At 42.5% G+C, this 13602-nt stretch overlaps 1 protein-coding gene across 1 annotated transcript in view; it reads left to right on the plus strand.

Moving 5' to 3' along the window:
* Positions 1–13602, plus strand: part of RNF144B (ring finger protein 144B) — an 86545-nt gene that overhangs the window by 44249 nt on the left and 28694 nt on the right. Inside the window, exon 3 of the mRNA XM_049765279.1 lies at positions 11610–11670. Coding sequence (XP_049621236.1) covers positions 11610–11670 — 61 coding nt within the window. The remainder of the gene's footprint in view (positions 1–11609; positions 11671–13602) is intronic.

The following is a 13602-nucleotide window of genomic DNA, read 5'->3' on the forward strand; positions in this document are numbered from 1 at the left end:
AAGCTCAGTTCTATTGTCCAGTTCCCAGGGTCTGTTGCTTCTATATTCCCTTTCTGAATGTTTTTCTAACCCTAAATAGGAAAGTAATCACTTTTATGATCTGCCCCTCGCCTAAGCTGGCAGCACTCAGTGTGATACCCTCTAATTCCATCAAGCTTGTCCTTGCTGCCCTGGCACAGCTGGGACAGTGTGAATGTGTGTGGCTGCTCTTGTGTGAGGGGAATGACTCCAGAATTGCCATTAGAAGGGGGTGATGAGGAGGTACTCATGGGAGACTAGGATAGAGCAATGCTGCATGGACTTTAAGGAACCGGAAGTTGCATTTATTGAATAGGTTGGGTCATCCTCCATGTTTATGTGAGGTGCTTTGGTAGAGGCAATACTGAGGGCTGCAGGACTCCCCCCCTAAATTAAGTGTCAGTGAGTTCCTTCCACCATCTCTTTTTATTAATCTCGTATGATTAGTGAACCTAAAGTGGAGGGACTCAGTATATTGAGACTAATCTCAAGGCTGGATAAGAATGGACATTGGAATATTTTTACCTCTCGGCATTTATCCCTAAACACAAGAACATTAATCCCAAAGGATGTGTGCACACCTATGTTGTAGAGAGCTTAGTAAAATAGCAAGATACAGAAACAAGCTAAATGCCCAATTGTGGATGGATGAATTAAGAAGTTATGTCTCTACCTACAATGGAATACTATGTAGCTCTAAGAAAGAACACAAGCTTGTGATTTGCCATAACATGGATGTAGCTGTAGAATATCATGCTGAATATAATCATTTAGAAAGGATAGGGACTCATACAGAATAATCTATCTCAGGTGTGAGACTTAAAGGAACACAACAACAAGGTAGCGACAGGGCTCAGAGGAAGCACAATGGGATCAATTCTCGATCTACACAACTGAGTTGGGGTGTTGGAAGGGATGTTTTATGGCATTGGAGTCTTTGGAGGAGAGAAGTGTGTACACAGCAAGGGGTGTGGTGTTGTAATTATGTGCACAGAAAGCCATCATTAACAGCATTATAAATCACAGAACCTCGATCAATAAGAAACATTGTGATATATTCATGAAAAACAAAATTCTAAAAAACATTAGGGTATATTTATTCTAATCCTCAAACTTTATTAGAGAAAGGAAGGATAAAGAAACATGCCAAGCCAGAATTACAAGATTATTTTAGTTTTGAGGTCCCAGCTGAGGGGTGTTTTCTGAGCCGATGTGCGTTTTATTTTCAGATTGCGCTGTAGAGCAAGTGCAGAGCTTGGAGGGAGAGGCATAGCATGAATTTTCCCTCAGAACCTCCAGAGAAATTGATTCTGCAGGCATCTTGCTTTAGATCATGAAAGAAGAATTTCCTGTTGGGGCTGAAGAGGTGGTGCAAGTGGTAGGGCATTTGCCTTGCACGTGCTAATCTAGGACTGACCAAGGTTCGATCCCCATCATCCCATATGGTCCCCCAAGCCAGGAGTGACTTCTGAGCACATAGCCAGGAGTAACCCCTGAGCGTCACTGGGTGTGGCCCCAAAACCAAAAAAAAATTTCCTGTGATAGTCCCTCTCAAAAAATAATCCCTCAAATTCAAAACCATCATCTTACATGTCAGTACAACAGATGTGTCTGAGCTGTTTCTTCTAGGAGGCTGAGCAGCATGGGTTGAAGGAATTGCTGAGGACTGGCCTTTTTATCTCTAGCTGGGTTGAGAGTGAAAGGCAGTGGAGAACATGGAAGGACCTGCTAAGGATACTCCCAATATGCTGTGGAAAGCGAGTAAAAGCTTTGCCTTGCAGGAGCTGTCCATACACTCCAAGAAAATCCAGGACTTCTCCCTCCCCTGGGGTCTTGCTTCTGGCTCTCAGACTGAGATTTTGCTTGTGTTTTTATCCAGATTTAGATAGCTCAGCTGTGGAAAAGGAGAGAGGGACTGGACTAATTACCCAGGGGACCATGTCACTTGTCTGTTAGAAAGTGTGGTTCTTTTCTGAACTGTAATAAAAAACACTCCTCATTTCTTTGCTCCTGAAGGGCTACACCTCCTGAAAGCATCATTTCTCTTGCAAGTAGTTTTGCCCATCCCAGCACCTCCAAAAGGGCCATAGCCTTGACATGCTGTGATGATCGATCTATCACTGCTTGTTTCCTTCTGTAGATATCCTTACCTTGCTCTGCTCTTTATTTAAGCTGTTGCTTAAAATTCCTAAAGTAACTTGAGCCTGGTCCTCCCCTTTTTCTTTGGCTTTTGCAAAGTTATTGCTCAAAGATTATGGCTGTGATTTGGGGGTGAGGTCTGTGTTTTGTTTGTTTGTTTGGTTTTGGTTTTGGTTTTGGTTTTTGGGCCACACCCGGTGGTGCTCAGGGGTTACTCCTGGCTGTCTGCTTAGAAATAGCTCCTGGCAGGCACGTGGACCGTATGGGACAGCGGGATTCAAACCAACCACCTTTGGTTCTGGATCGGCTGCTTGCAAGACAAACGCAGCTGTGCTATCTCTCCGGGCCCATTTTGTTTTTGTTTTTTTTTTTTTTTCATATAGGATGGGGTCACTCCTGAGTGGTGTTCAGGAGACCCAGGTCTCACCGGTAATTCTCAGCATTACAATACAAGGATTCAAAGGTATGATGCTGTTTGGATCTTACAGTACCAGGGATATCAGGGCTGCATGATCAGTCTTGGGGACCTTCTGGCCTGCATGTGAAGCTAATCAGGGGACGAAGTATTGCCAGAAATTGGACTCAACAGGCCTAAGCACTGAAATATTGTGGCCCTAGTCTTGACTAATATCGAACACAGATGCCTGACTCTTCATTTCTTCTCAGTTGTGCATGTTCAGAAGCACTTGGCTGCCGTGTGGGAGCTACATGTAGGTGAATTTTGAATTCTCTGGCTAGATAAGTATCCCTGAGTTCATTTTTACCAGAAAAAAATAGAGTGATTGCAAACAGCAGTTGCTTTTCTTTTTTGGCTTTTATTATTCTAGTAGGATTTTTCTACTGAAATGAAATGGAATTTCTTTTTTCTTTGGCTAACCTTTACCCTCAACATTTTAAAAGGGAACTAACAAATAATTTTCAATCAAGTCAAGGATTTTTGAGTAGTCATCTGAGTAGTTATGCAGGGCCTTGATAGCAGAACAGCTATTAAGAGATTGTTATTTCTACTGTTTGAATATGGATCTGATTAGGAATAACTCAGAACCCTCCGAATATGATAAACATTAGTACTCTATACTGACCCCAATAAATAAATAAATGATTAAACAAAGAAACAAATGGGAAGCGGCAGTGGTTTTCTCTTTTTCTTTTTTTTTTTTCCTCTCTGGCGGAATGCTAATGAACAATTACAGATTTTTCTTTGTTAGTGATGGAAACAGAAAAGCATTATTTCAAAATACTGGGCTAGAGATTTGGCTTGATGGCCACACACACACACACACACACACACACACACACACACACACACACACACACTTGTTGTACAGGAGATTTGGGTCCAGTTCCCAGCGCTACTGGGAGACACTGGAACCTTGTCCAAGAGAACCATATTTCTTTTTTTTTTATATTTTATTTTTTATTTAAACACCTTGATTACATACATGATTGTGTTTGGGTTTCAGTCATGTAAAGAACACCACCCATCACCAGTGCAACATTCCCATCACCAATGTCCCAAGTCTCCCTCCTTCCCACCCGACCCCCGCCTGTACTCTAAACAGGCTCTCCATTTCCCTCAGACATTCTCATTATTAGGACAGTTCAAAATGTAGTTATTTCTCTAACTAAACTCATCACTCTTTGTAGTGAGCTTCCTGAGGTGAGCTGGAACTTCCAGCTCTTTTCTCTTTTGTGTCTGAAAATTATTATTGCAAGAATGTCTTTCATTTTTCTTAAAACCCATAGATGAGTGAGACCATTCTGCGTTTTCAAGAGAACCATATTTCACTAATATAATCATTACACCCTGAGTTTTTATGTAATACTAGTAATTTGGGAGTCGTGGTGCAGTGCTCAGATGATCCAGGGTCCTGCCATCCTGTTGGTAGTTGGGTGTGAGGACCTGGTTGTGGTGCCACTCGTGCTCTGCTGTGCTCTATATTACTAGGGTCACCCAGTACTGCTTGGGGACCCTCTAGGTACATGTAGGGTCTCTGGATTCACACTAGCAATATTCAGGGAGCCTCTAGGACTATACTTAGTGATGCTCAGAGGCTGCATGGTGCTGAAGATGGAGTCCAGTTTGAGTGCATACAAGGAAAACACCCTGATCCATCTTATCCCAAATTTCTTTTTGGTTTTGAGACCAAAATATAACCCGTAAGTGCTCAGGGCTTACTCCTGGCTTTGTACTCAAAGATCACTCCTGGCGGAACTTGGGGGATCATATGAGCTGCCAGGGATCTAATCTGGGTAAGCTATATGCAAAGCAAGAGCAAATGCTCTTCCTGCCATGCTATTGCTCCAACTCCTGTAATTAAAAAAAAAAAAAAAAAAAGTGAGACCGGAGTGATAGCACAGCGGTAGGATGCTTGCCTTGAATGCAGTCGACTCGGGACAGACAATGGTTCCATTCTACGCATCTCATATGGTCCCCCAAGTCTGCCAGGAGCGATTCCTGAGCTCAGAGCCAGGAGTAACCCATGAGCACCGCTGGGTGTGGCCCAAAACAAACAAACAAACAAAAAAACCCAAAACAAACAAGAAAGCTTCACTCATACCCTACATTGGGTACACAATTTAGCATAAAATCTATGAGGATTATGTAGTAAAATACAGTAGCTCCAACACTGCCTGGTGTTCCCTGATCTACTAAAACACAGACAAATAAAAACAAAAAACAAACCAACAAAAACAACAAAACAGAGGAAAATACCATGGCAGCAGTTGTAGGTAAGAATTACCAATAAGGGGCCGGGCGGTGGCGCTAAAGGTAAGGTGCGCCTGCCTTGCTTGCGCTAGCCTTGGACGGACCGCGGTTCGATCCCCCGGTGTCCCATATGGTCCCCCAAGCCAGGAGCAACTTCTGAGCGCATAGCCAGGAGTAACCCCTGAGCGTTACCGGGTGTGGCCCAAAAACCAAAAAAAAAAAAAAAAAAAAAGAATTACCAATAAACTCTCCTTTATTTTTTTGCCACTCAGGGGTTACTCCTGGCTCACTCAAAGGACCATATGGGATGCCAAGAATTGAACCCGGGTCCTTTCCAGGTTGACTGCATGCCAGGCATATGCCCTGCTACTGTGCTATCTTCCAATAAACTCTTAAACATGAACAACTGTGTAACTGTATCTCACAGTGATTCAATAAAAATTTTATTTAAGAAAAGAAAATAATTATCATTAGATATAAAGATTAGTGGGCAAAAAGTCTGATGAGAGGGGCCAGAGAGAGAGCACAGCAATAGGGCATTTACCTTGCACAAAGCCGATCCACGATGGAAAGTGGTTTGAATCCTGGCATCTCATATGGTCCCCGTGTCTACCAGGAGCGATTTCTGAGCACAGAGCCAGGAGTAACCCCTGAGTGCCACCGGGCGTGACCCAAAAACCAAAAGAAGAAAATAATTTTTTATGAGAAATGGAATATTTGGAGAGTCTCACCATATCATCCCATGCCCCCCAAGTTAACAAGTTGCCCTCACTAGTATGAAACAGGTGCCTTCCTAATGGCTCAATGTCACTTCGGCTCTCCTGTCCCCAAAGACAGGCCACTTCAAACTCATCAGGAAAAAGTTAGAGAAGGGAGTCCAAACTAGTAAACATTGGACAGAATAGCTTAACTTGGCCCCAGAGTGCCAAGGTCAGGAAAGGCAACACTGAGGGACAGCTTGACACAGATTGGAGAAAGTTCCGGAGATCCGGTGGCAGCAAAACCCAAGAGGTGTCCTGGATCATCCCAAACTGGGACAGTGAAGGCACCAGTGGGGCACCACTCTTTGGTGGAACAATGATTTTAATTTTTAACTGTGATTACATAAGGGGTTAACCATAGGAGGAGTTGGGGGAACTAGCAGTGAGGAAGTCTCTGTTATTTTTTGTCACTTTTCATAGGTCTGAAATGATCTCAAAAGTACAAAGACTCTTCTGGCATGATTTGGAAGGATTTGTGCTTCCTTCTTGGCAGGAAGAGGAATTGTGGGTCATGAGAAACCTCTTTATTACACACTAGAATTTTCTGTCCTGCAATCAATTTTTGAGTCTCTGTGATTGTCTTTTCTTAAAAAAAAAAAAAAAAAAGAGGAGCAGCCCTTTACCGGAGGTGTGATTGAGCCACCAGTAATCATCCTAACACATTTATTTCAATTTTACAATGATTACACGACCTTGCGCAATGGTGACTTTGTGTCAAATGGCAATGAAAGCTGGAATCGAATCTTTTGCTTTTATTTTTTTTTTTAAAGCAATTCCAGCTTTCTTTCATTTACAGCTAAAAGCATAATAGAAACAGTTCAGAAAACTGGCTCTCCTCATTGAACTCAAATAAGATGAAGGATTTGATTTTTAAAATTATATGTGGGTAGGATACTTGCCTTGTACATAGTTGACTGGATTTGATCCCTGACACTGATATGGTCCCTTAAACACTTCCAGGAGTGATCCCTGAGCAGAGGCAGGAGTAAGTCCCGAGCACCACTGGGTAACCCCACCCCTCAATCTAATGTGTTTAAATTGCCTTCTGAATAACAGAAGTTCTTTTGTTGTTGCTGTTTTGTTTTTGGGCCACACCTGGTCACGCTCAGGGGTTATTCCTGGCTATGCGCTCAGAAATCGCTCCTGGCTTGGGGGACCATATGGGATGTCAGGGATTAAACAGAGGTTCGTCCTAGGTTATTGCACGCAAGGCAGACGCCCTTCCATTTGTGCCACAGCTCTGGCCCCAGTGCACATTTCTTGCTCCAGTGTCCCCAGTTTCTCTCCCCCTTTATCTCCCCATCTGCCTCTGTGGCAGACATTTCTCTCTCTCTCTCTCTCTCTCTCTCTCTCTCTCTCTCTCTCTCTCTCTCTCTCTCTCTCTCTCTCTCTCTCTCTCTCTCTCTCTCTCTCTCTCTCTCTCGTTTTTTGAGCCACACCCTGTGATGCTCAGGGGTTACTCCTGGCTATGAGCTCAAAAATCACTTCTGGCTTGGGGGACCATATGGGATGTCAGGGATTGAACCGAGGTCTGTCCTAGTTTAGTGCTTGCAAGGCAGACGCCCTACCACTTGTGCCACTACAATGGCCCCAGTACACATTTCTTGCCCCAGTGTCCCCAGTTTCCCTCCTCTCTTATCTTCCCACCTGCCTCTGTGGCAGACATTTCTCTCTCTCTCTCTCTCTCTCTCTCTCTCTCTCTCTCTCTCTCTCTCTCTCTCTCTCTCTCTCTCTGGTTTTTGGGCCACACCTGGTGGCGCTCTGGGGTTACTCCTGGCTATGCACTCAGAAATCGCTCCTGGCTTGGGACCACATGGGAGCCGGGGGGGGGGGGGTGGTCGGGGGGGGGGGGATTGAACTGTGGTCTGTTCTAGGTCCTAGGCTAGCGCGCTCAAGGCAAAATGCCTTTTGCCTTGCACCACTGCTCTGGCCCCTCTCTTTCTTTTTTTTTTAGACCCTGTGGTTTGCAATATTATTACTGAAGGATTACCATGCATATCACTTTATCTCCTTTCAGCACCCAGTCTTGTCCAGAGTGATTATTTCCAACTCTCATTGTCACAGTGATCCCTTCTCTGCCTTCACAGCACTCCCCTGCTATTTATGGCAATATTCCTAACATGGACGAGTCCTCCTGGCCCTGGTCTCTATTGTTTGTTGGTATTATTACCATACTATCTTTTTTTTTATATCCCATAAAGAGTGCAATCATTCTATGTTTATCCTTCTCCCTCTGACTCATTTCACTCAGCTTGATACTCTCCATTATCCATTCAAGAGTTCTATTTATTGCAGAAAGGATTACATAGAATGAGAAGCGATTGAACTAACATTTTATGGTCACCCATTTCAGGAGAAAAATAGATTTATCTTAAGGCTCAATTCTTTACCAACCTGTGACATATAAAATAATAAAGAGGGGGATAGATAGGTAGCCTAAGGCTAAGTAAGGGCTCACGACTTGCATGTATAAGGAGCTGCCTTATACCTTCAACACTGCATGGACCCCCCCCCCCCAACTCTCTGGCAGCCTTTAGCATGGCTGGACTGTAGCATTGAGCCATCTCCCCCGAGCCTGCCAAAATAACAAATAACAGTCATATATCAAAAAAAAAAAGTATGATCTATGACTTCCCTGGGGGCATTTATCTTTGAGTATCTGATAACATTTATCTTTTTAATTTAAAATGAAACATCTGTCTCTACTGTTGCTGGCTTTCCACTGCATACATTTGTCTGTCTTCACGGTATTTGGAGACTGTAGAGGGGCTGGAATCCAGGGCTCATAACTGCAAAGCCTACACTCTACCATTGAGCTCCGTCCCCGTTCTTGGCATTAATTCTGGTCATTGCTCTCACTAACACCTCATCTTCCGTTGGCTTTATCTCCCATCAACTCTGCTTGGCTTTGCTATTAAATGAATTGCTTGGCATTGAGGACAACGGTATTTAGGGGGGTGATTGGAAGCAGATTCGTACCAGTCTCCAAATTGTTTCTTAACAGGGGGATTAGAGTGCAGAACTGTGCCCTAGATCCAAAGACCTCAAATAACTCAGGGCAACTGTATTAAAAGCAAATTTCTAGAATATCCCTAGGGTCTTTCTGTTCTAGTTGATATCACCCCTCAAATCTTAGTCTTATACTGAACGATATTAGGGGACTTGCTCTCCACCAAAGGCAGGAACTGCTTGAGTCCTCCCTGCTGGCATCTGTCCTCATCTCAGCTGTAAACTGTATTGGAGACAACTCAGTAAAGATGTGCAGTTAGTGTTTTATCTATGAGACAAACCTGGCTTTCAGTATAAATTAAGCCTACCCCTATTTAAAAGATTATGTTAAAATACATATAACCAAAATTAAACATATATATATATGATTATACATATATTTTGCAAATCAAAGGAGCTTTAAATTATTTTTAGTTAGAGCCCTCTGATTTACACAGCTCTTCATAGTTGAGTTTTAGACTTACTATGTTCCAGCATCAATCCCACCACTGGTGTTTCCCCCCTCCCCCACCAGGGTATCCAGGTTTCCTCCCACCCTCACGCCCCTTTTAAAGTTTGGTTGTTGAAGTTGGGATCTCTTGTTTTGAGTGTTTTGACTCTGTGGTTTGGGTATTTAGTGATATTTCCTTCCTTTACACAACTGATGGACATGGGTCTCTGTCACCCTGCTCTTTTGCTTCCCATCTATCTCTTCTTCCCTTTCAATTACTTTCCCTTCATGTCTAAGGAGCTTTTATTGGAGATGCGAGGTGAAAATGGAACCTAATGCAATGTATGTTTCTGATGCTGTCCCTAAAATGGTGAAGATTGAGCCTGCCTATTGTATGGCTTTTCTTACATTTTATATTATTTATTAATCTGCCAAATAAAATGTGTGTGTGTGTCTGTGTGTGTCTGTGTCTGTAAACTGCTTGAGTTCTCAGCCTTAGCCAGGGCTACCACCAGTATTTCCTGGGGAGTTATAAAATATTGGAAATCAAACTTGGGGCCTCTCACATATTAGATATGTCCCTCCTTTTGAGCTATTGTCTTGGGTTTCAAATGAGTTATATACATATGTAGATTTTCCCAGGTATTTAAAATTTAAAATTATTTATTTTAGTTTCTGTGATTTATAATACTGCCATGGGCACAACATTCCAACACTAAACCTCCCATAAGAATGTCCATTTCCTCCCTACCATGAGATATATTTTTCAGTACAATTTTAATGCATTTTTAAAAAAATAATCATCTTCTTTCTTTTCTTTTTTTTTAATTGTGAATAAAAAAAGTAAATTACAAATTTTTCAAAGTAATATTTAAGGCACATAGTGACAATGAATGAGGGGCATTCCCACCACCAGTGTTGTTCTCCCTCCACCCCGTTCCCAGCATGAACAAATACTGCATTTTTTTTTTTGTGGTTTTTTTTTTTTTTTTGGGTCACACCCAGCAGTGCTCAGGGGTTATTCCTGGCTCCATGCTCAGAAATTGCTCCTGGCAGGCACCGGGGACCATATGGGACTCCGGGATTCGAACTGATGACCTTTTGCATGAAAGGCAAGCGCTTTACCTCCATGCTATCTCTCCGGCCCCACTACTGCATTTTTTTTAATCCATTTTTCTCAAAGTAACTTTCACTGGTTGTAGGAAATTTCAGCTAGATATATTTCATTCCAATTGCTTCAGCATTGATACAAGACCATGCTCTGTATCAATGTGCCAAATATCTAGAAACCCAATGTCAGATCCTTTGATTTTCTTCGTTATAAATCTTTTAAGTAATGTCAATATGTTTTCATGTTGACGTCAATGGAATTATTATTTTTAGAATGCCTGTGTAAGAGCAGTTAGCTTTTCCTGCGATGGCCTTTGAAATCCAGTTTAAAAATGATTAATCCAAAATGTCATTTGGTTCGATATGAATCATGGTTGTTTACTAGTAAATCTTTAGTTTCTTGTTGCCACCGGAAATAGAAATGTGAGTTTGGTGGCAAGAAATATCTCAAGCATTTCTATTCTTATTGGTCTCATGGATGGCAAGGCATGGTAACCCAGAGCCCCCTGAAGTGTTTTTTTTTTTTTTTTTTTTTGTCAGGAGAGATGATCCTTTTGTACATCAGAAGGCTCTACTCATAGGAGCTATGGAATTTTAATAATTTCTATGGCGCTACTTACTTGACATTATTTTTCTTTCATTTCTATATATATTTTTTTGGCTTCTGGGCCACACCCAGAAGTGCTCAGAGGTTACTTCTGGCTCTGTACTCAGGAATTACGCTTGGCAGACTTGGGGGGACCATATGAGATGCTGGGGATTGAATCTGGGTTGGCAATGTGTAAGGTGAATACCTTACACACTATACTATCTCTCAGACCCCTTGACCTTATTATTATTTTTTTACACAACTTATTTATTTATCTATCTATTTATCAGGTTTGGGGCCACACCTGGCAGCACTCAGGGCTTACTCCTGGCTCTGTGCTCAGAAGTCCCTCCTGGCAGGCTTGGGAGACCATATTGGATGCTGGAAATCGAATGAGGTCCCTCCCAGGTCGACCACATGCAGGGTCAATGCCTTATAGCTGTGCTATCTCTTTGACCCCTTGACCTTATTTTTCAAGGACTCTAAAGCTAGAACTATATTCTAAATTTTTTTTTCAGTGATTGTAGAGACAGAAACCACTTTCATTCTGTGTGTAGATCAGTGGGAGGAGTGGTCCAAGCATTTGGTTGTCTAAGTACTAATAAAATTATGGAAGGTGTGTGAATTCTGTGCCTTGAGTGATGGCTCCTACTGTGCACAGGATTGGGGATGGTCAGAGCACGATGGCATGGGCTGCTACATACACACTGTGGAGAAAAGAGAGTTTGCAAACAGATGGTCACAGAGAGGAGAGTGGCAGCCTAGAGAGGAAAAATCATACAAGACTACTGTGTGCTTGGCCCCATGATGGGCACAATCTCATCTTTCTCTCTCTGGTTTCAGATCGCCTGTTTGATGCCTGTGGAACAGTTTCAGCTCTATCAGCGGTTAAAGTTTGAACGAGGTAGGAACCTTCCCTGCAAGCCCATTGCTGAGTGTGGCTATCCACACATATTCCTTACATCCCATAAAAGCTTGATGAAGGTGGCAGTGGGATGTCAACTGGGCCCCCGGGGCACTCCAAAAGGGGGAAAACAGTGGTCAAAACATCAATCATCAACTTTTCCAGTCAGGAACAATACATAATATGATCAGGAAATGGAAATGTTCTTATGATGGCTGTTGTCGTTTTTTTAATTTGGCTTCTATGAGAAAAGTTCTTCTAAAGGAAAATGTCTCTAGAAATGTAACCACCACACTTCCAGATCTGGAGCTCCACCTCCAAAAATTAATCTGTCCAGACACTTTTACTCTAATATTTAGTGTTTATTCTTTTGGGGCTGCATTCATTATCACAATGATGGGGAGTGTACCATTTTAATGCTATTTACAATGTATGAATGTAGGGTACCTATCTGAGACCCACCCATTTCTGGGAGGGGTCTTGGGAACCGGATAATAGGTGTGACCTTACCTGCAAGACCCGGCCCATTCCTGGGAATGGGTAGATAGGTAGATAAACCCGGAAGCCAGGGGATTAAGGGTCTTTCCCTTTCGGCCCTGCTGAGCTCTCTGGCTTTAGGGTTTCTGCCTCTTTTGGTTTTGGAGCAGGATGGAGGCCAAGGGGAAGATGGCTGAAAGGGTTTAGACGCAGGGTAGCCTAGAATGGCTGAATGCTTAAACGGTTATGAGATAGGCCACACACATGTGGTGAATAGGGCATGAATAAAGTTAATGCTTCCTGATGCCTGCCTATGAGTGAGTGATTACGCCGATCACCTGGGCCTGGAACCCGCCGGTTCATGGGGTTGCTGAGCCACGTGGCCTGGGATGGCAGAAAGAAATCCATCGCCATCCACCGCCATCCAGCCCCATCGTTATTTATTTGATGCAACATGGGACCAAGTTTCTTCCTGATTTGGGGTGTAGAATCATTTATGTAGCTTTTCTATTTATATTGGGATTATTATTTTTTGGGGGGTGTTTGGGACACACCTGGCATTGGTGCTCAGGGTTACTCCTGGCTCTGTGCTCAGAAATTGCTCCTGCAGGCTTGGAGGACCATAAGGGATGACAGGGATCGAACCTGCATCCGTCCCAGGTCCACCTCGTGCAAGGCAAATGCCCTACTGCTGTGCTATCACTTGGCCCGGGATCCTTATTGTTTAAATTTATTTTGCTTTTTATCATTTGGAGGAGTTCTTTCCCTTCTATCCTACCTGAATTTGTTCTAAAGTGGTTTATTTTTGTATCTGACAAGTAGGAAAAAAATTGTTTTCCCCAGAACTCATAGATCTATCTACTAGAGTCTCATTGAGTATATAAAATAAACTCTAATCTAGCATGGACATATGTCTTCTGATTGCTGACCTTTAAGTCTGGACAAATAAAATCTAAAGATAGGGAGAAAATCAGTTATTTAACTCTTCTGCACCAGTAACTTTGATGAATACAACCACCTTTAATTATGTTGTTTTTGGCATCACTCCTGTTGGTCATTCTTTAAAAGAACAAAACTATGTGTTTCATGGAGAGGTATAGGGTAGATTTCTAGGGTGGATTTTATTATGTACAATCAAGCTCTGGTTTTGTCTCAGGCATTTTTTTTTTTAATCAGGAAGCCAAAAGTTGATTCATCTTTCTGGGGTTTCCTAACAAAACTCATAAGACTGATGTGTCAAGATGGAATTTAGTTTAAACAATGGTTGCACAACATTACTCACATTTCAAAAGGTTAATATATTTTTAACCTATAGGAAGGCTCATAGGGGAGTAGAAAACAAGACTGGTGTTGTAGTTGGACTCAGAAATAGCAGACACAGATGAGTTTGAGGTTTAATGGGTGAAGATATGGCTTGATGTATCTTACCTATTTGGATCTAAAACTAAGTAAAGA

Source organism: Suncus etruscus, chromosome 18, assembly GCF_024139225.1.
Source record: "Suncus etruscus isolate mSunEtr1 chromosome 18, mSunEtr1.pri.cur, whole genome shotgun sequence".
In the NCBI taxonomy this organism is placed as follows: domain Eukaryota; kingdom Metazoa; phylum Chordata; class Mammalia; order Eulipotyphla; family Soricidae; genus Suncus; species Suncus etruscus.